The sequence below is a fragment of the Cheilinus undulatus genome, linkage group 3 (assembly GCF_018320785.1).
Source record: "Cheilinus undulatus linkage group 3, ASM1832078v1, whole genome shotgun sequence".
Classification (NCBI taxonomy): Eukaryota; Metazoa; Chordata; class Actinopteri; order Labriformes; family Labridae; genus Cheilinus; species Cheilinus undulatus.
This window is the reverse complement of record NC_054867.1, coordinates 36,737,320-36,759,456: the sequence shown is the minus strand read 5'-3', so window position 1 is coordinate 36,759,456 and position 22,137 is coordinate 36,737,320. Positions and strand designations below refer to the sequence as shown.

The following is a 22,137-nucleotide window of genomic DNA, read 5'->3' as shown; positions in this document are numbered from 1 at the left end:
CCCTTTGCTTATTTCTCTCTCTAACTCACAGCACCTTGTAAAAGGCTGACGGCAGTATCCTAGCAACAACTTTTCTTCCAACTGGACAGCAAAGTGACTCTCTTCCTCTCTTGACCAAAAACTAATGGCACAACAAGTCTGTGGTCTCTTACGAGCGATGGGACCAATTACTCTGGAGCATCTTGCTTGTTGTGGAGTCAGTAGGCCAGAAGGATGACGGTTAAGGAGAATGACCTGTAACCATCTTGTTACTGCACCATCCAGTGATGGAGAGAGATTTTTGTGACTTGAAAGTTTGAACATGTTCTATCAGTACTCCAGAAAGATAGGGGTTATATGTTTATAAGTTCAGTTCCCATCAAGCGTCCCCCCTCTGATAATGTTGTACAGAGAGACATAAAAAAAGACTTGACTCTGCCTGAAAAGAACAGAGTGTTTGCCAGCCGCTTTGGGTGGCCGTACTTTTTATGCAGGGCACTTCCTTTAAGCTTCTAATGACGAGTGACCCTTGCGTGAAGGGATTCTTAGAGACTAGGTCAGGCTTTTAGAGTCAGGGGAGTTCCTAGTGCACCAAGTCTATCACGCCTGGAAACCAGGCAATCAACTTGTGTAGGAACAAACCTTCTAACCCGACAAACCCTCTTTATGAGCCCATACAGAATATTGTTTTACGATCAGCATGGGTTATTAGGACTTGTTATGATGGGCTGATCATTCATCATTGGCTGGTGACAACACATACCAATGTTTTTTTTTCTTAAATAAGGAAACCAGCTCGTATTGTATGCTCGGGTGCAGAGTGACTTCTGAAGGGGACAAAGAGGTGTGAGTTGGTATGCTGCGAGCAAAGCCCCAGGAGCAACTGCTTTGACAAAGGGAACCAGACTGTTGACTTCGATTCATAAATCAAATGGGGTCACTGCCTCTTTGAAGACTGAGACTTGACTTCCCACGAGACTTCAACCAACAAACACCTCCGGTGGGAGAAATAACAGCATTAGGGTCTTTAAGTTAATTCAGATTTTAGCTGTAATTTTGGTGTTGTTGTAAAAATAAACACACCAGTTAGAGACTCATATTAACTAACATATTAAAACAGATAATCAGGAGTCATAATAAACTTATGACACTACTTTCTAAAAAATATATTCAAACCCACCTTTCACTATTTATATATTTTTAGAAAAATAGGCTCAAAGATTTCTAAACATTCCTTGGACAATGAGAAAAAACATAGTTTTGGATTTGATTTGACAGTTTCTGAAACCCATCAGCTCATGAATGAATTAATACTTATGGATATGCCTATGAAGTATGGGAACTTTATTTCTTATACAAAACCTAACTGCTCTCTTACGAGAATCAACCAACATCACTTTCTTGATTTTAATTCTGAAAATAGAAAGGTCACTTAGATTGAAGCCAATTGATCAGGGTTGCACATTTGGTGCAGGGGTTTGCATGTTCTTCCCGTGCATGCGTGGGTTCTCTCCAGGCACTCTGGCGTCCTCCCACTGCCAAAAACATGCTCATTAAGTGAATTGGTGACTCTAAATTAACTGTAGGTGTGTGTGAGAGTGCCTGGTTGTTTGTCTCTGTTTGCCAGTTCTGCGATTGACTGGCTACCAGTTCAGGGTGAACCTCCTGCACAGAAAGCAGGGAGGCTCCAGCCCCCCAGGGCCCCAAACAGGACAAAAGGTGTAGATAATTGATGGATATCATAGGTCATATTGTCCCGTAATTCTCATGGCTCTTTCCAACTTTGCTTACTTGCTATCTTCTGAATAAGCAAGGAAAGAGTGATCAAACAGAGCACTAACATCTTGCTGGCTAACTGAACCAGCTGCCTATTAATCTACACTCAGATTGGTTTCACATGAGTTCTTTACTGATTCAGTTTGTATATTAACATGGATGATGTCTCAGTGACATTAGCAATCAGTTACTGAAGGGGACTTCTGTTGATGACAGTCACCATTTTGAAAATGCTTTCTCAGGTTATATCTGAAACCACATACGTTCATGAATGCCAAATTTATTATGTTGTACTGTCAATACATTAGTATTGTCATATAATGCATTGTTTCTAAACCTTGGGGTTTGGGCTGGGGCACCAGAGATTTCAGGGAGATGTATTTGTCTTATCTTAGGTTGTCAAAATAAAGTTTGCATATGTTAACTAAAATCAAAGTAACACACTGACGGGCGAACCTTTCTGTCTGTACTCTGCATTCATTTGGTCTGTTTTTCATCCATTCTCTCTAAGCTTACAGATACGGACCAAATGTTGCAACACCATCGCTAATCATGGGGGCAGTGTTGAGCAATGTAGCCAACAGTTCAACCCAGAGTAGCAAAACACAATGAAGAAGAATCATTTGAATCATTTCTACATGTGCATAGAGCATAACTGAAATACAAGTAGGGGATGATCCAAGACAAAAGTTGGGAATCACTGATGTAATACAATTTTTGTATGCAAGAATTCCCTCGTGTTTACTACCTCGGCTGTATTTCTTAGTATGTGAGCTTACTTGCATTGCAGCTCTAAATTCTATCCAGAGCCCATAAATAGCCTAAAGACACACTGTAATATGTAATATGTTTAACATAAATTAAAATAAGGCTGAAAAAATTTAAGGACATTTGTATATTGGAACTCAATTCTATAATTGGTCCAATGGTAGCTTTTTAAACATGACTTGACTGGAGGCGTCAGTCCGGTTTGTTTGAGTATATAGAAGGCCGTATGTAAGTATGAGGTTTCAAACACTAACTTTTGGTCTGCTTAACACCAGGAAAAGAGCTGGAGCTGGGCCAGGTCTTAAACCTTGTGACAAACAGCTACACCACACTAGGGCTAGCAGCCATACCTCACCACCATACTGGAAGTCACGCCTCCTTAGTAGTGGAAGTTGGTCTTCTCTGTTTGTTCGCTGGCCCTCCTCCCGGTCTTTAAGCTAATGCTTTAATGTGCCACAAACTTTTTGCACTCTGGTAAGATCAATAATAGAGGGATCTCTTCAGTAATTTTGTTCATAGAATTGTAGATGTACCGTTAGATGAGAATTAGCTGCACATGTTAGCAATAAACTAACATTAATGTACATACATAAGCATGCAACAAAACGTTAGCCACTGTTAAAGTGGATGTTATTTAACTATGCTAGCTTGATCATTGATGTGTGTGAATAAGTTGCTTGAGCTGATATAATCTTTAGTGTTAGCTGCTCCAGGTCTGCTGTGCCCCCTGTCATCAATGTCTGTGTGTACACAGCATTAATGTTGCCTCCTACAGACTCTGGGTTTTTAGCTATTGTAGAAGTTTCTGTCATGCTACACTGTGTGACATGATTCTCCTACATCAAGATGTGTGCAGGCTGTAAGATGACAACTGCTACTCAATGCTGCTGAATAGCAGGCTACGACGTTGTACACCGATATGCATGAAATAAACATTATCAGTGTGCGCCACATCAGTGTGTGTCATCCATCTACACTGCCAGTGCTGTGGCAAATAATGAAGCAAAGCTACATCAAAGCTGTTGTAAGTGTAGCATTCATATGCTTAAAAAACATCTGGATCAAGATTTTTGTCCTTGTTGGAAAACCACAAACTTCTGCTTTTTGGCTTTGTCTCCATTCTAATGCTAGCTTGTTTCTTTGTTAGCACCAGTGTCACGTTGACCGTTATGTCATTTCTTCCTGTATTCCTATTGGTTGGTTAGTTGATGCAGGTCGTAGCAGGGGTCACACTGTGAGATAGTTAATATCTGAAATTTTGAGAATTTTATCCCGGGTTATCTTTGGTCACAAGACCAGGACAATGGGACCGGTTTAGGAGCAGGACAGCCCAAAATCGCACTGTTTATCATGGCTTTAGAGACATTTTCATCCTCATTTGATGTTTTACTTAATTAAGATATGTAATTTCATAAATATATATAAATATACAGCACTTAACAAATTTATTAGACCACCACCCAAAGTAAGGTTTATGCCACAGCTTCCCTAAATTAACAGCATTGGTAATTACCAAAATCATTTTTTATGTTTCTGCAATGGTTAATACACCAATATGTAGAAGCTCTTTAACCCAAATGATATTTTTAATGCTAAAATATAATTATTATTGTTATCCATGAATTTTCAAATTCACTGATTTACAAAAAAACTGAAAAAATAGTAAAGCACATTAATATTTCTTGATTAATATGTCAAATGATAGTTATTTACTTGCAGTCCTGAACAGAAAAATTAGTTTTAGTGGTTGAACGTTGTGCTTGATTAATTTCTGACTTCTCAAGGAAGCCCAGTGAGCCAGGTCAAATTTGGGAATAAAAAGGTGAATTCAGTTTGAAATTCCTCATTCCTGTTCAAAATGGTAAAACGTGGAGAGCTCACTGAAACGGAAGAGTCTGCATTAAAGCACTTCATGATGCTGGATGGTCTCTGAGACAAATATGACAGGTGGTCTAATAAATTTGTTAAGCACTGTACCTAGTTCTCTGGCTTTGTTACCTGGTACAGGATGCATTAAAATATTTTGTTTAGCCTATCTACTATGACTGCTTTTAGCTAAATGGAGATGGGTGCTGATTTTTGCCCAGGGACCCAAAGTTTCTAAAACCGGCCCTGGCTGTGGTGCATATTGTTGTAGCATAAAAACCTTGAAAGGCATAATTGTATGTATTATCCTCCCCATCAGTGTTTAATGCTGATGAAGATCTTCGGGACAGGAATTCTTTTGGCACCCTCTCTGGATCAAGTGGATATTTGATCTCTTGTGATTTTGTCCTGTGAGTAGTTTTTTTTTCTGAAAATAAAATCTTGTCCTGATAAATGTTTAATGCCTAACCTCCATATTACAATGAATTTTGGCGTGCTGTTAGTCACCTTTTCTGACCTCATCTCTCTGATAATATTCTTTAACTCATACAATATTGTTTTACTGTCAAACCCATCCAAAAATCTTGATATGAGCTTTAAAAATGTTCGTCCATGTCACAGATTTTCTAGGAAATGTTTAATCTGAAGTGTCAGCCATGCATTAAATCATTTAATCTGGTGAAGTCTGTTATTCTAGTTAAAATCCAACTTGATGCTAAACTTTTCTGAGTATTTCTCCCGTCTCTCCGTGTCTCCTTGCGCCGTGGTAACGCTGCTGTGAGGGCTACATTGGTTACCACATGGCTTTTATCCAAGTCGAGGCGCTTGAGAGTGGACCGCTTGGAGAGTGGGAGCGCAGTCGCAGGTTATCCATCGCCTTGTGCAAGATCTACCGTCACTCTGAGACGTCTGTGATCTTCTTTAAAGAGACGAGGGACTCTACTGAACAAATCCACTCCACGCGGATTCAAATTATTCCTCTTTGCCCCCTCTCTCCTTTCTTTTCTTCACCCCCCTGATCAGGATAAACCATCCTGTGTTTTGTAAAGCCAATTGTTAGTGCGTATCATCGCGGGAGCCAAAAGGAGGTTTGCCACTGTTCATAGACTGGTGAGTAAAGAGACTCAATGTTGCATGAGATTTTATTTCTCATTGTACGGATATTAGTCCATCTTTTATTCATGCAGTATTATAATAGTTGTTTTTGCCTGCTTTAAGATCATCCATACGATAGTTAAACTTTGAGAACTTCATGAGAGAGTGCAGATAATACGGGCTGGGCTGACTGATTTTAACCCACTATGCTATCTCCTTGTTATTCATGCTTGATGTGTTGTAGTACAGTAAGAACACCGATGTTCACACAAGTTTCAGCTTTAGTTACATGTTGCAGAAAGCTTTAATTTTCCAGTTACCCACTCATAAGCCTCCTTTATTTTGTTTGGACAGCATTTATGCACACTTCTGTTGCACTACATTTTATATGTCTTGACTTTAAGTAATTGTTAACCCACAGTATCTCCTTACCATTAAACCCAGCTCATTATAACTGCTTGATCTGACATTATGCAGCTTCACCATTAGTGAGAGAATATTAATTGGACTGCTCTAACCCTATCTGAACATTCACATACACAAGTATGGACTATCCAATGGGCGTGGTTTTGCATTAATGGGACAGTCCCACTCACATTCAAATGTTTCCAGAAAGATACAAATTCCTTGAAAAAAAAATGGCAGATCTTTTTAAAGTTTTAGTTATGAGGTCACCTTTTTAAACTCCTCTGTTTTTTTTCTCTCTCTCTCTCTCTCAGCGGGCTGCTGGAGAGTCATGACAGCTGAGAAGAGCGGGCCCGTTATAAACGGTAAACCAGAGGATGGCAAAGACCCGGAAGGGTCCAGCTCCAGCCTGGATAACGCAGATGGATACAATGAGAGGGGTCAGTGGAACAACAAGATCGAGTTTGTCCTGTCTGTGGCCGGAGAGATCATTGGCCTGGGAAATGTCTGGAGGTTTCCTTACCTCTGCTACAAGAATGGTGGAGGTGAGGGGGATTCTCTTGTCCGTGCTCAGGGAGTTAACACTAAATGAGCAGAAGTTTCTGAAGTTAGACAAAAGGTGGATGTAAAAGGGGGTAACAAGAAATGAGCAAATGTCCTCTCCAGTTTGATACATAAGTTTTAGAAATAGAGCAAAGATGTATCAGACCCCATAACTTGGTTTCCTTATCATTTCATCTCTGTTGCATTATTACATCAATTAGGGAGGTTAGTTCCCTCATTAAGCACCATTAGGCATCACACCATGCGTCCTCCTCATAGTCTTAAAAGGTCAGCTTTCAGGATGTGTGAGATGTCACAGTGAGCACTTTAACTAAATGTTCAAAATAGCTTCCACCTGATTAAAGAACGCATAAAAATGTGTGTACTCTAGTCCACAAAACCTATTTTTCCATGTTCTGATCAGGCTGCAATCATATCTCTGTCTGTGTTAAGGTGCATTCTTCGTCCCGTACGTCATCTTCTTTGTGTGCTGCGGTATTCCCGTGTTTTTCCTGGAGACTGCCCTGGGTCAGTTCACCAGCGAGGGAGGTATCACTTGTTGGAGGAAGGTCTGCCCGCTGTTCGAAGGTGAGAAGATGCTTACTTTGTCATCAGAATTGACTCAGAATTCTTACTATATCAAAAATTATAACTGGAGAAACCATATGAAGACAAAGCTTGCATACTCAAGTGATTCATGAATGTTTTCTCACTTGTTGCCTAATGAACTCAACAGGTGTCACACTATAATGTTTACAGTATTGCACTTTACCTTCAGATTTTTCATTGTCTTCCTCTCTAACATTTTGCCTTTTAGGTATCGGCTACGCAACACAGGTGATTGAAGCTTATCTAAACGCGTACTATATAGTGATCCTTGCCTGGGCCATCTTCTACCTCTTCAACTGCTTCACCACTGAGCTGCCGTGGGCCGGCTGTGGGCACTACTGGAACACAGGTAGGAGGAGGGATTGGTGGATGAAAGAGGAAGTTTCTCTTGTGCCATAGCATTGTTTCTTGAGGGAAAAAAGTGAAACATAATTTTTTCAATCCTAAAGTTCTGTAGTCCGTCACCTCTGTCTTGTTTGGTTTACACAGAGAACTGTATTGACTACTATGGAGAAAATGCCACCAACATCACAAACCCCAATGCTACTTCTCCAGTCATCGAGTTCTGGGAGTGAGTAAATATTTAAGCTCTACTTGTTATCTCACATCATCATGTTCTGTCCTGGTCATTGGTACCTTTATGAGACCTCACACCTAGTTTGTGTCAAGAGCATGCAAAGATGGCGGCTTTCTCTTCTATAGGCATGAAGTATCCTAATGTTTTGAGCTGGCTATGCTACACAACACTCAAATGTTACCAGAATTTAAAAACCACCTCGTAGCAAATGAAACGTATTCAATTCAGGTGTGATGTCATTCACAGCTCTGATGTCTGACTTCTGAGGTAAATGAAACGCAGCAACTTTTTGGGGTTTTATGGAAAATCTGTAAATATTTATGACTCGTTCATGCACCAGTTTCAAATCAGTGCACCCAAGAAGTCTTCTGAGAGTTATCAATGACAATTGGAGCAACAATGCGGTGTGCAAGTTGACACAGACAGACAGATAGACAGACACCATGAATGCACACTCTAGACAATTCAACCATAAAGCCACACATCTGCAGATCACAGTGGTGATCCCAGCAACTTGAAAGAAATTCACGTGGTTAAACATGACGTCAGAAGGAAAACGAATATGGAAGATGGTCAGCATCCTCCGCTGGCTGTCCAGGCATGTATTGTGTTCAAAACTAGAAGTGATGAAACAATATAAAAGACGTCCTGGCTTACAAGACAGTATAGTTTGTTTATGTGGCTCACCCTCATTGCCTATATTCCTTCCAATCTGGAATCCTAAATATCACACATTTTTGAAATTGATGATTCTGAATATGGGAGGTTTTGACTTGATCGGGAGGAATATTGACAACATGAATAATCAGTTGTGACAGGCCTAAAATCAAGCTTAAAAATCATCTGTTGTGTATCCAGCCACCCTTAGTTTATCATAACACTATGCCATGATTTGTCAGTACAGTTCATCCACCACATCTTAAGTCCTCCTTTTATGGAATTACGTACAGTAATGCTGAAAATCTGAGCTTCTGACTGATCCAGACTATTTCATTGACCCCCCTAACCTTCCCCCTAATAATTAGTCAGCCCTTTTCATATTTGTGTGTCAACAGGCCCTGGTAGGCCAGCTGTCTCCCAGCTAGAGCCATGTGTGTGGCAGCAGATCAGGCCTTGTCCGTGTGTAATGCTGACCACACTTCCTGTCTCGCTGCCAGTGGCTATGTTTACACTGCTGGGTCAAATCTCTCTCTTTTTTAACTCAAGTGGAAGTTGAATAGTTAAAATAAGTGGAAATTGTGTTTTTGTGTCCAAATGAAAATAAAGAGGCATGATTTGTGTTTCAGCGATGGAATTTTTTAAAACTTGAATAAGCAAAATAAGTCTAGCCTTGGAGAAAGACATGGCCAAAGGAAATAGCCAAACACCATGTTGCTGGCAAAACGAACAGCCAACCAGGCTTTGTTCAGTCCATGCCAAGATACACTGCCATGTTTTGCACTGTACATACAGCATAAAAACATCAGAGCATGAAGCTGAAATGTGTTATCCATCTGAACATTTTAATACAACACTAATAGTGGAAGAAAAATAAAAGCGTTTTCCCATTCACTGTACTCTACATCAAAAAATACCTTTGAAAATCCTTAAAGCAGTGTTTAAGGGACAAGACTTTTTAATGGACACAAAATAAGCTCTAGTTTGAACCAAACAGAACCCTTAACATGTTTGAAATATAAATGTGCATCTTCAAAAGCTTCTTTAATGGTAAGCATGCAAGTAACTCTAACTAAGTGGGAGAATGTGGCATAAAAAGGCAATTTAAATACATTTTGGAACAGACACAGAGTCTATTTGCACACATTAGCGTTCACGTCTTGCCCTTCGGGCTGACCAGGGAGGGACAGGGGGGCTGTGTTGGACCTTGCCGGTGGCCGACCACCAAGAACATGTCACGATGATCAATGGCTGGTCAGGAGCTCGGGGGGTGAACTTGGTGGCAAAGATTTGGCAGCATCATGTAGCTCGGTGGCTCCGAATCTCGCTTCTCATCCTCCGTCAATGCTGTTGACTGGCTGTGCTTCAACAAACAGGAAGCAAAGTGTTGATTCACCAACGCCGACAAGCTATGATGTCATAATCGCTGACCACATGACCCTGTCTCTTGCACCTACGCTATCTCCCCGGAGGCATTCCTGCAAGAACAGAGCAATTCAATCCCAAATCTACAACAATATCATACCGATAAAGCATGCAACAAGCACCTCATGATTCGAAGATTGGTTTTGGACTTTGCAGTAGATTTCTACTGAGATTTCATGGATCAGAAACACTCCACACAGTGGGTTTGGTGCTGAAAGGAGACAAAGACTGTAAATAATGTGCAGTACAGGGAAAATGAAGCAGAGGTTTCAGATTTCCTTCTTCCCCACTCTGGCTGCAACTGAACGACCTACGCCCTCTGATGTTTTATCAAGGTTCTGGTCATCAGATGACACATAATGGGGTCACAGATTGCAGCGCTGTTGTGAAAACTCACCCTAGCTTCTGGTTCGTTGCAATTGAACTTTTTCAGAACAGGTGGAGCAGTTCATCTAGAGTGAGAATTCAGTTGCTCAAGGAGGCCATGCTGCAAGTTCCCATCGTAGTACCATAGTTTGATACAGTTTATCAACAAAGGTGAAGTTGAGTAAAAAATCAGTGGATGGTTCTCACATGCAATGGTCTAAGAGAGAATTGTTGTAAGACCAGGTGAACCACAGTGCTGCACTATCTGTTCTGCAGGACTAAGCCTTGTGTTGCTAAGGGATTTGTGGTGGGTGTGATCATTGTGGCATAAACTCATGGGTCTCCATTCACAGAGAGCTTGTTGGGGCCAAAGACTCTGCATGATCAACCTCAGCTGCTTCATGATTGTTACAGACAAGCAGCAGCCATAGGAAAATAAGGAAAGGACTACGTCTGCATTTCTTTCATTTACTAGCAGGCTACTTGAGATGAAATCTAAGGGAGAGTTGGAAGCACATTTATTTTACTCATTGCTAGGACAACATTGTTACACATGTGCTTCCATGTTGCTTGCTAATCTTGGTCTTATTACCTGCTGCTTGCATCCTAGTCTCCTGTTATTAATGACTGCAGAGTAAGACTGAAGGAAGAAGTAGAGGTATGAATAATAAAGGTTGGATGAGGTTTATATGCTACTGTTTATTCTCCTTAAGGGTTTCATAAGGATGAAACAAATAGATAAGACTGATCCCAAGCTTTGGTAATTGATGTTATTTTATTTACATTTATTTAACCAGGAAAGCCTCATTCACAAGAGGGAACAAAACAAAATAAAAACACTACAAACACAGATCAACCAACATCTAAATGAGAAAGTAATCAATCAAAACATCTACAACCAGATGCATCTTCCTCTAATCATGCATTCATTCTACTTTTAAAACAATTTAATGACACCAGCACCCAAAGACATACATTTTACTGCAAGATGGACTTTGGGTGCAGATTGCAAAAATAAGTCTTGTATGATGGAGTATAAAGAAAGCAGAAGTGTAGCCTTATAAATACGGCTATGCCAATGATTTAGCCTATGAGTAGTCAGAGAGGGCCAAACAACTCAATCATACAGAGTACAATGATGATTTAAGGACTTAAGGTTTGTTATAAACCTCAGTGACCCGTGATACATAGCATTCAAAGATTTGAGGCATTGGGAAGATGCATGCATATTCATAAGATCATCATAATCTATAAAAGGCATGGAAGTCTTTTCATATTTTATTCCTGAAGTAGAAGTCCAGACACAAACTTTGTGTCAGTCTAAGAAGACACAGGCTCAGTCACATCACCATGAGATGTAGTAACAGAGGAAAGGTTCAGTGGATTCTTCTTTGAGTTTGAAAACCTCATGAGTTTAGTTTTGTCACGATTCAGAGTGAATTTTAACTCACAAAGAAAGTCCTGCACAATATCAAAAGCTTCTTTTAAGCAGCAGGGTGCCTTATGGTGTGTAGGAGCTGAGCAATAAATGACAAGTGAAGTCAACCATCAAATTCAACATTACAGGGTGCTGTAGTGCAGTTAGTAGATCAGGCATCTATTTATTGAGGCTACAATCCTGTACACAGTGGTTGCAGGATCGATTCCCAGACTTGGCAATGCTTGGTACATGTCCCACCCCCCTTCCCTCCCCATTTTCCAAAAATAATCTTTATTTTTTACATTACTTTTTAAACAGAGAAATATTAAGCAAATATTCATTTTTCATAGACCTCACTCCATTTTTGTAACTTATTCAGCAGGACTTGCATTCTAAATAAGAGCATCAAATTGAACTTGACAACTAATCTCTGAGTCTGCAAATGCCTTACTTCCTCTTACCTTCTTTCACACTATCAGCTGCTGTCTTTGCTCACATCAAGCCAGAGTATGACACTCAATCAAATCAGTGATCATATTTGTTGTCTGTGTTCCTATCAGACGTAGAGTGCTGAAGATATCAGATGGTATTGAGCACATGGGAGGAATGCGCTGGGAGCTGGCCATGTGTCTGGCTCTTGCCTGGTTCATCTGTTACTTCTGCATCTGGAAGGGACCCAAGTCAACCGGCAAGGTGAGACAGAATGATGCATATCCATATTTACGTGGGCTCATGCCAGTGTGTCTGGTTGCAAATACACAGGAATGAAACGTTCTTTGTTTGCAATGCAAAGACTGATTACGAAATGTAAGAATTGAATGTTTTCATGGGATGAAAAAGTGCAATGTATACATGTGAAGATGATGCAATGTTGTCCAACTTATGATGTTGGATTGTTACATGAACATGTGTATGCAGCAATACTTCCGCATGCTGTTCTTCTGTTGAGAGAGCTGTAAGCTAAGACCCTTTTCATTCTTGTCCTCGAAACAACTCCGTTGAATGAATGCCGCATGCTTTCCTCAATGTCCTGCAGCAGAGGACAAAATGGTTGGTTGTCTGCACCACCCACGGCTACCTTTGCTTCATTTTAATGTCGTCCTCCAGGCTCTTCCTACATCCTTGACAGGACAGTGAGCTCTGCACCTTACTGTAGTAACTTAGTACCCATAGAAAAACTCTGGTCCAATAAGCTAACACAAAGAGGAATAGGGATAAAGCAAAAAAAAAAGTTAGGGCAGGGAGTAAAGAGAAAAAAAGGAAGGGTGTGGAAGTAAAAATTAATGGGTTTGTATTCTACATGATGGGGGGAAAACAACCAGGCGGTAATGCCTATATCTTCCTGAAGTGTCTTTTGTGTGGCTGTGAAGTAAGAGGGGAGAAGGCTTCTTCACGGCCAGGCTTTAGCAGCCAGTCCAAGATTGATTCCTGTATTCAGAGGAGGAAAGGAGAGCGTTCATGAGGAGCATGCAGAGTGTATCCTCAGTCTCCGCCTCTGCTGTCTCTCTCTCTCTCTCTCCTGCTATTAACCACAGCTTGCTTGTTGGGAGAGAGAGCCGCTTTCTTCTCCCTACCATTCAATTCCGACTCTGCTAAGCTGTTTGCTTTTGTTGGTCGTGTTTGCCAGCCATTCTCACATTTAAGCCCTCCTGTTAGATTTACGACAAGGCAGGGGCAAGTTTGACCAGCGAATTTGTGGTGGCCTAAATGTTTACCCGTGGTGAGCTGGAGGGAGCATGTGGAGCATCAAAAGTTCATGGAGAGATTGAATATTGTCCTTTTCATCTCCACAGAGATGGGGAGAAAAAGGGAAGCGAAGGTTTAGGGTGCGTGATCGTTTTATTTGACAAATTAAAGAAGGGATCTGCTGGGCAGGAGACGACTTTTCCCACACTTTCCCTGTAGGCCACCCTAGGATTACCAGAGCTTAGAGTGGACAGTCTCATTAAGTCTCATAGATCCTTATCGATGTAATACTACCTTGGTTTGGATTTTGTTCATCTTTGAGCCTGATTGAGGCTTTAATGTGAAAGAGTTTAAGAATGGCTAAGACTAAAATTAAGCTCAAGCTGGCATTTCAAATCAGAGCCACTTGCCCTTCCAAAAAAAAAAAAAAAAACAGGACAATGAAACCTCTAAAACCTCCTGAAAATGGAGGTTTCATTCATGAAACAGCCGCCTGCAGTTGTACAGTAATGCAGCCTGGGACGTACGGGTATTTGGAGTGTGCATGCATTTATAACCGTGTGCTTAGGTCAGTTTGTATGAATGGTCCACTTTATCTGTGCCTAGTAGTATGTGCGCACCATTTCAATGTTGTGAATGAAGTTGTGTAAGTGTGTGTGTTGCACTCCTGTTGGTGCTTCAAAGGGAGGCACATTTTCCCACACTGCCAGCATCACTCCTCTGGGCTTCTCCTGTTTAAGAGACGGGGCCAGAGGAGCCTTCTTTTCTTTTCAGTCTCCTGGCCTGGCTCTGTTCTGTCCTGTTCTGTCCTCAATTGGACTTTGACTGGATGCCAGCAAGCTAGGGGATGTATGTTGCCCGCCTCTGCCTTCCAAGAGGCCAGGGTCTTTGTTCAAGGGGTTTCTAAGAGTCTTGAGATGTAGAGCACAATTCTGCACAACCTGAATAGTTTGATAAAGAGGGGAGTGTTGGTTTGATGGTTAGCAAGTGCGAGCTACTGTACTGAAGGTATGTGTCATGTTTGGTGGGCTCAAGTTGTCCCTGTATGATACTGGACTAGGTGTTTACAGAGGATGTTTTCATGTCCATGTAGGCTTGAGTTATGATTCTTTATGTCTGACAAAATGACTTATTTTATAGCTAAAAGCATGACAGATGACATGTAGATAGTCTGAAACACACCTGACAGAAAACGGAAGAAATTAAAGAATCAGTCTATTTATGCTGTAGTTCCTATGATTTATTTAACACCTAATTAATGTTTTAGAGTCCAGACATATCCTTGGCATCAGAACCAAAACCTCTTATCTCCGTTTTTCATTATTTTAATGTTGTTTTTTCATAATTCAGTGCTTTTGGTCACCCTTTACATTTGTTAGTGAATTTTGCCCAATTTTAAAACAACAGAAGGTGTCAAAAAGATGCTGACTTTCGCTATTCAGTGGTAAATTAATTGAAAGATACAGCATTTCATTCTCTGAAAATTGTTGAATTTGGAGATACAAGCTTTTGGCCTGACAGCAACAATATGTTACGCAGAGCCATTTGTGGAAGTTACCTTTTGATATTGAATAGGCCTTATTTAGGAAGCCGTAGATCAGCAAATACTGCAGATAGATCCCAAACTTGCCCTCTATGTAAAGTAGCATGAGACAGCTGATGTTTTAATGTGGACCTATATGAATAAAACCGATTGATTCATTGAGTTTAATGTGTTTTTAGCTAACTGTTGGTATGCTGTCTGCCATTCCTAAATTCTTAAAAATGATACAAAAAGAGGAACACTGCAAAAAAAAAAAAAAAAAACAACAGAAAGTCTTTCGACTCACAGGAAGAAAAAACAGTTAGCATGGACCAGAAACAAGCTTGATGCAGCAAAGGGCTTTAACCAAACAAGCACAAGTGCCCCTTACAGCTTATACAGGAAGTAAAATGCAATTTTCATTGTAAAGTTTTGTACTAAAGAAATTTACCACAAAAGGTGGCTACTCAGTCATATAAAAAATGTAGATGACAGACAAGATATAATGGATAAATCAAAGGTATGAAAAACATGTTGAAAATGTGAACAGGTCTTTACAAAAAAACTAGTTACAGAGATGACATGCACAAAAGTACTCAGGCGTTCATGCTATGACCTTCAGGTGCTCCTTAAGGCAGGGGTTCCAAAACCTTTTAAGCCGTGGCCCCCAAAATAAAAGTGTCAGAAATCAGGGCCCCCCTCCCCTTCCCTTAAAAGTCCATGATGTTGCATAAAACATCATGTATAAAACTTGCATGTTAGGTAGTTTTTATTGCTTTTACTTACATTAAAGCTCAAATACCACTTGACAACTATATTTTTATTTTAAATTGAACTCTTTTTAACAATGATTTTACAATAATATGTAAAATGTATAATTATAGATTATTTTAAAATTCTTTTTGTTCTTTTGGAAAGCATTTCTGCTCTTAAAACACATGAATGGACATTTTGATACTCACTGTCCAAACTTTTATTTTTTAGATATGTTTAAGATGGTTATGTATTTTGTTATTGATTATTTTGTGGATTTTATGTCTTCTTTTTTTAGGAAATAGTGGTGAGTTAGGAAAATGGGAAGGGGAATAGAGACACACAACAGTATGACAGAGTATATCCTGGGCCGCCAGCTTTATGGACTTCAACCATTGCACATTATAACTGTTGGCTGTCTACTGCCCCAGGATACAGGATTGATAAATACATTTTTTTAATCTAGGGAAAGAGCACACTAATGAACATAAGTAAACAATATATATGTAAACAAGCTGGCATTAGCAAGACTGCTAATTTACATCTGTGCACACATGCGATAACAAGATGAATGTCAACTTTACAAAATAAAGTCCACAGCTGACAGTGAGTATTATAAAGTGCTACTCTAAGTGCAAAGAGTATTTTTTTATGCGTTGATAACAGATATACACTACCACAGGATATACAAAAGAAAGAAAGAGTTTTTTTTAAGTGTAAAAGAATAACAGCATTAACTAAGACTCCACCTGCCACCTGAAGTGGACTGAGACCAGAAAATGCTATTATAGAAAGGGCACAATAAATGTGGGGTTGTATTTCACTTTGCTCTTTCGCTCAAAATTGTCACATCTTACAAGCCATTGCTAAATGTTTTTTTGACACCCAAAGAACAGCAATGAAGTAATTTATTTGTGACCACTTGTTCCAAATTGAGGTATTAAAAAGCATGTAACATGTGAGCAGTAGTTACATATCGGGATGGGTGCCAAAATGATTATTCCTGTGTAGTTACACTTCTTAACCAGTTTTAGTTTTACTTGCTTATCTTGAACTGCTCCTTATGTGCTTTCTTTTATGTTTAATTTTTAGGCATATTGCCTTCTTACACAATGTGTTTGTGCAATATATTTCAGTCTGTTTATCACAGTGAGGTCAGTGCGATTTTACGAGGCAGGTGTAACATAAACTTACCTGTAACTGTTTTATCCCTTATCTTGTGGCACTGTGGATTGCTGTTTGTTTTTGTGTATGGTCTATTATTTTTATTTTTTTGATGTATTGACTGTCAGCAGCTAAGTTGTACTTTTGTTCATGACAAATTTTCCTTCAGGGACCTTTTTTTTAAAAAATTCTCTATCCTTATCCTTAAAAATTGACACCAATATGGTACTGTTACCAACACATGCTGAACCATAACTCAGATTTAGTTACTTCGCTTAGGTACCACTCACTAAATGTCTGAGCCAAAGATGCAAAACTGTATCTGTCTTCTCTGCTCAAAAAACTGTCCATTATTGACCTTAAGCATTCAGATCTGTACATTTCATGCAGAATTTAAGCATTATTTTTGCTGTTTAACTTCTGGGCCAAAGCCCAGCACTGAGACTGTGGGGTCATTTTTCCCACTTAAAGTATCGATTCAGACATAGTTTTGGTACCAGCCCCGATTTAAAAGTATTGGTATAAAAAAAACCCAAACCATTCCTAACACTAGTTACTTAAACGTGATTTCTCCCTCACATATCCTGAAACCAGTGGGACAAAACACCATGGTTAATCAAAAGACCATACTGCACTTAAACCTGGTTCATGTCTCAACATCAGCCCTGATTGTAGAGAGCTGCTGGGAGTTATAACTGGGTTGGTCCTGAGGGAGCTTTAAAGCAGCACTGCTACCACTGTTGACATGGAACTGCAAGCAAAGCACAAATAAACAACTTTACCCCCCTTCGGATTATCTTTATCCTTTTCAACTGTGGGCTCAAAGCTGCTCAAAAAGCAGTGGATATGAGTCAAAGGACAGCATTAGTCAGTTGTGGGTTGATAGTTTGTGACTAATGCTGGGTTTTTGTTTCGCAAAGCTTCACTTCGACTTGATTTTGTATGCATCAAGTAAGGTAAAGTCACTGCAAGCTCTGCTGGTGAATCAGCATATGTTTCTCTCTTCTGTGCATTCATTACAATTAAAAGTCTGTATGTTTATGCCTGCAGGTCGTATATGTGACGGCTACATTCCCCTACTTCATGCTGTTGATCCTGCTGATCAGAGGAGTGACCCTGCCAGGTGCATTTGATGGCATCAAGTTCTACCTCTACCCGGATATTTCCCGTCTCTCTGACCCTCAGGTAGGCTTCAACTTTCTGTATATTTCCTAAAGTTTGAAAAAGTGAAAGTGCAAGTGAGATATTGCCACCTACTGCTGGGAGATGCTGCTATGTGAAAACTCCATCTGAATTTTTTATGTGCAGCTGCTGTTGTGTTTATTTATATGTAAGCTTCTCACTTCATCTCCTTTTAAACTCACCAGAGTGACAGCGGATGTTTGAGGGGACAGTGTTTTGTTTATTCAGCAAATTTGTCAAGCTCGTTGACAGAAATCTTTACTGTCCTCATGATGATAAAAACAAATCACTGTGACTACTAAAAGCTGTCTTGTTTTAAGTTCAGATTGCCTTCTAGGCAAAGATACCAAAGTAAAGCAGGGGGTTTAAAGGTAATGGACTCATGGGAATGAATTTCTACCCCTGCCTCACATCCCACCTGTCTGAGCTGAGTGTCTGCCAAAGGGACAGGTGGTGTTGTTGTAACTGTAGTGCGAGAGGCGATCAGCCCTTTTTATTACACCTATCACCATTCATGCACTAAATTGTAAAAACAAACTATGTTAATGTACCATATGCACAAAACAGCTGCTTCCTTGACTATTTTAGGTAGAATGGCCAAAAAATGTCATAGAATCAAGAAAAGGTGTTGTTTATGTATCACACTGTGGTATCAGTGACACTGCTAGGCTATGGAGCTGTAATAGTTATTGCACAGCTGACACTAACTGCTAGTGATGAGATGATCAAGGGTTGAGTAAATAGTGAGCTTCAGGTAATTAAGGGGTGAAAAGATGAGGATATGAGGCTAATAGAGGTGATGCATTAACATATAACTTATGCAGACAGACATACGCTCACACTGAGCAGACTCCTTGACCTCGCCTGGAAAAGGCAGACAGCTCGGGTCGCTAGGCAACAGTGATCTTGAAAATGTCAGTGGATGGGGTGTCATGACAACCTGAAATGAGATGGATGAAGAGTTTGAATGAAAATCAGAGAGCAGGTTGGGACGTAGTGACGGATAAAAATTTGAGCTACAGCAGAACGGTCAATCTGTGGATTTCTATACCAGCTGATGAGGACTGTAGTCAGGGTGATAAAGAATATCATCTGAAAATTGTACTTTTCTTACTTGTTTTATCCAAGACTGTGCTCATAGTTTGTCTTGGACATGTAACTTCATTTATTCATTTTACATGACATCATCATTGTAGCTTTCAATCCCTATCTTAAAGTCCCAGTTTTACCGATATGAAGCAGATTGAAATGAAAATTGATCTCTTTATTAACTAAGAAGTAAAAGAGGCTGTAAAAGTCACCATAGCACTTTCTGTGATTCTCACAGGGACTTTTAATACATTCAACAAGACCTACATTATTAGGAAACCCTAAAAAGTTAATGGGGAAGGAGTCGCCCATGTTGTTTGACTCTGCTGATAAAATCTGATGGTAACAGATAACATTTCAGACAGGCAAAACCAATCACAAGCTAGTCAAAGCAAGTTCATTATAACATTAAATGCATTTCATGATCGTAGCTTGTGTTATACTGAGCACTATAAACAGCCTTTTAGCTATGGGCTTTACAAATAGATCACAGTAGTAATGAGTCCTTAAACCTGGACATGAAATAGTATTTTAGCACTTCCTGTTCCATTTTCCATTCGATTGTTTCCTATCAAATCTGCTTGAATCTGCTCGAAAGACAAACAGAGCCACTCGGACTTGACATATTAAACATGTTCAGTATTTACAATCAGGAATCCTCTTGTTTGGGGGATTAGCAGGCATGAGTAGGATTGTTACATGGAATGGGACAACAGCCAAACAGAAAGATAGTAGGTCAAAGGAGGAAGCGCAACAAACACCACCATGGAGACAGTAGTAAAATTGGAGCATACAGCTAAACGGAAGTCAGGAATGGAGCATCAATTTGTTGATTTGTGGCAATAGCACGAGGGCTTATACATTTCCTTTAAAACACACCACAATCGAATTGACAAAGCCAGAAGTTGGACTGATAATGCCACTGCAATGCATGTAGCAGGTAGCTCACAGCTAGTAGCTTGTTTACTCTAAAGTTGCATTTGCCTGTGTTTTGAGAGTTGAGACTGGTGGTTGGGGAATTTTAAGAAAAGCTGTTAAAAGTGCTGTAATATGTCTTTATGTGTGAGTTATTCAAGACAGTCTGGCTGCAGCTAATGTAGCTAAGGCTAAAGCTAACAATGTATGCAAGCAAACACATCTTAAGCTGAAGCTCATGAAGCTGCGTTAGCTATATAGCTACTTTAACTGCATAGCTGAGGAATTGTATTTATTTTACTTTGTAGGGACTATGACCTAAAAAATGTGATATCCCTGCAGCATTCTTTCATTTATTGAATCCAGGTGACTATATTGAAGACTGCTTTTTTGTTAAAACTTAATGAAAGCAAAAGGGGAGACTTATTGGCAGATTGGACTTGGATCTTACAACATTTGAGTAAACTATTGGCTAAATTTTGATTTTTTTTCTTATACCTATCCTGCCTGAGCACCTGTTTCACACTCTTCATAGCAGCAGCTAGTACATAAGGGGAGATGCCATGGATGAAATAATTAGGAAATGTTTTTATCTCAGTAATAAGTGGAAATTCAGTCAGTCTGCAAATGTACCAACAGATAAGCCAGTCTGTTTCACACAACTTCTTGGGCAAAGGTGTCGGGAACATTCAGTTTCTTGGCATAATTCTAGCTCAGTTAAAACAGCAGGAGTCCAAATATAAGACAGTTACTTTTGATAAACTGTAATGTTAATATTAACAGTCATATCCTTTTAAAATTAATTTGGGTACTTTAAGATTATTTTCCAGCTCTCCAGCTGTTTCCCAGTGGTATAACTGTTGCATCTGCAAATACTGTTAGAGAAAGAGAGCGGGCATTCAGATAGACAGTGAAGGAGTGAGAAAAAAACGGATGGCCAAAGAAAGACACAAACAGAGGCATAGAGAGGGTGAAGGAGGGTGATAAAGCAGCGCTGCTGTTTGGCAGAGGAAGACATTACTTCTGACACCGATGTTAAATTAGCTTCCTAAGGGACAATCAGGGCTCTGTTCAGTTCACCAGGCTGTAACAAGTGTGTGTGTCACACTCCTAAACTTCATCATGCCCCCTCCCATCCTACTTTATCCTATACCTTTCTCTCCGTGGCCGTCTCCCTCCTTCTCACCCTCCTCATCCCTCCTCTCCACACTTCTCACACTCCCAGACTCTCATATCCTCTCCTGGTTATCTTTTCATACTATGACTGAAAATATGTTTTTTATTTCTGAAGTGATCATCTCACGAGTCAAATCAAAATTCTTTCACTTTGTTTCCTCATAAAAAATATTTTTTTCATTGAGGTGCAACGCAGCAAGGCCTGTGATGCTGCTGCATAAAGTGGGCCAACACATCATTGACCTACTTTATATGTTTATTAAAAGCTTTTAAGTCAAGGTGCAGGTATTTCTACCAGTGCAAAAGAATTTGTAAATCCTAAAAAATTATATTGAATAATGACTTAAAAACCTTAAAATGTTGACCTAAGTGGCATAGGAAGGATTATTTTTACTTCTCCGACAGTTATGAAAATTTAAGCAAAAATCCTCCTAATTTTTGACTGTCATTTTATCTATTTTTCTACTTAATACTCCTGACATTAAAATTTCTAGCTTTAAAGGTGCTAAATGTTATGCAAAATTCAGTTACTGGGGTGAAAGCCCCATAATTATCATCCTTTTATTGTATACCAGCATTTTTAAAGCTAATCAACCTTAATTTTTTAATCGAAAGAAACATAATATATTGTATGACTCCAAGATAAATGATGACTCAGACCTAACCTATGTATCCTTACAAATAGCACGATGCATGCAAGAATATACTTTGCATACTGGATGGATTTTGCACAATCAAACAGTGAGACATGGAGGCCGCCTAGAACATTTACATTACAAGAACACTATCTTACAGCCAATCTCATCCACTTTTCACACAGTAGAAATGTGTCCTGGAGCCGCAGTCCAAACATAACCAAACACAAGCTGGCCAAATTAGGCACAACATCAACAAGTGATTCTCTCTAAGCCTAGGCCTTTAAGGTTTCCCTGCGCTGTGCGGCCATCAGCCGAGGGTGAACTAAAGGGAACATTAATGAACATTAGGAGAGAAAGGCCTGTTCTTCCACAGGAACAGTCCTGTGTTTGTGAGGTCACAGAAGTTACCGTGGTTACTCCCAGGAGGGAGTGAAGACCGTGCGTTTGTTAATTGTTTCTCGGTGGGGAAATGAGATTAGTAGCTGAATGGTGATGTGAGAGAGTTTTCAAAGAGCCATGCTGCATT

The 22,137-nt window shown here is 39.8% G+C and overlaps 1 protein-coding gene across 1 annotated transcript in view; it reads left to right on the top strand.

Moving 5' to 3' along the window:
- The first annotated feature begins 5,260 nt into the window (after positions 1 to 5,260).
- Positions 5,261 to 22,137, top strand: part of slc6a11b (solute carrier family 6 member 11b) — a 41,402-nt gene continuing 24,525 nt past the window's right edge. Inside the window, exons 1-7 of the mRNA XM_041781485.1 lie at positions 5,261 to 5,499; positions 6,204 to 6,434; positions 6,886 to 7,020; positions 7,250 to 7,390; positions 7,531 to 7,612; positions 12,047 to 12,179; positions 17,662 to 17,796. Of these exons, the coding sequence (XP_041637419.1) occupies positions 6,221 to 6,434; positions 6,886 to 7,020; positions 7,250 to 7,390; positions 7,531 to 7,612; positions 12,047 to 12,179; positions 17,662 to 17,796 (840 nt within the window). The 5' untranslated portion in view covers positions 5,261 to 5,499; positions 6,204 to 6,220. The remainder of the gene's footprint in view (positions 5,500 to 6,203; positions 6,435 to 6,885; positions 7,021 to 7,249; positions 7,391 to 7,530; positions 7,613 to 12,046; positions 12,180 to 17,661; positions 17,797 to 22,137) is intronic.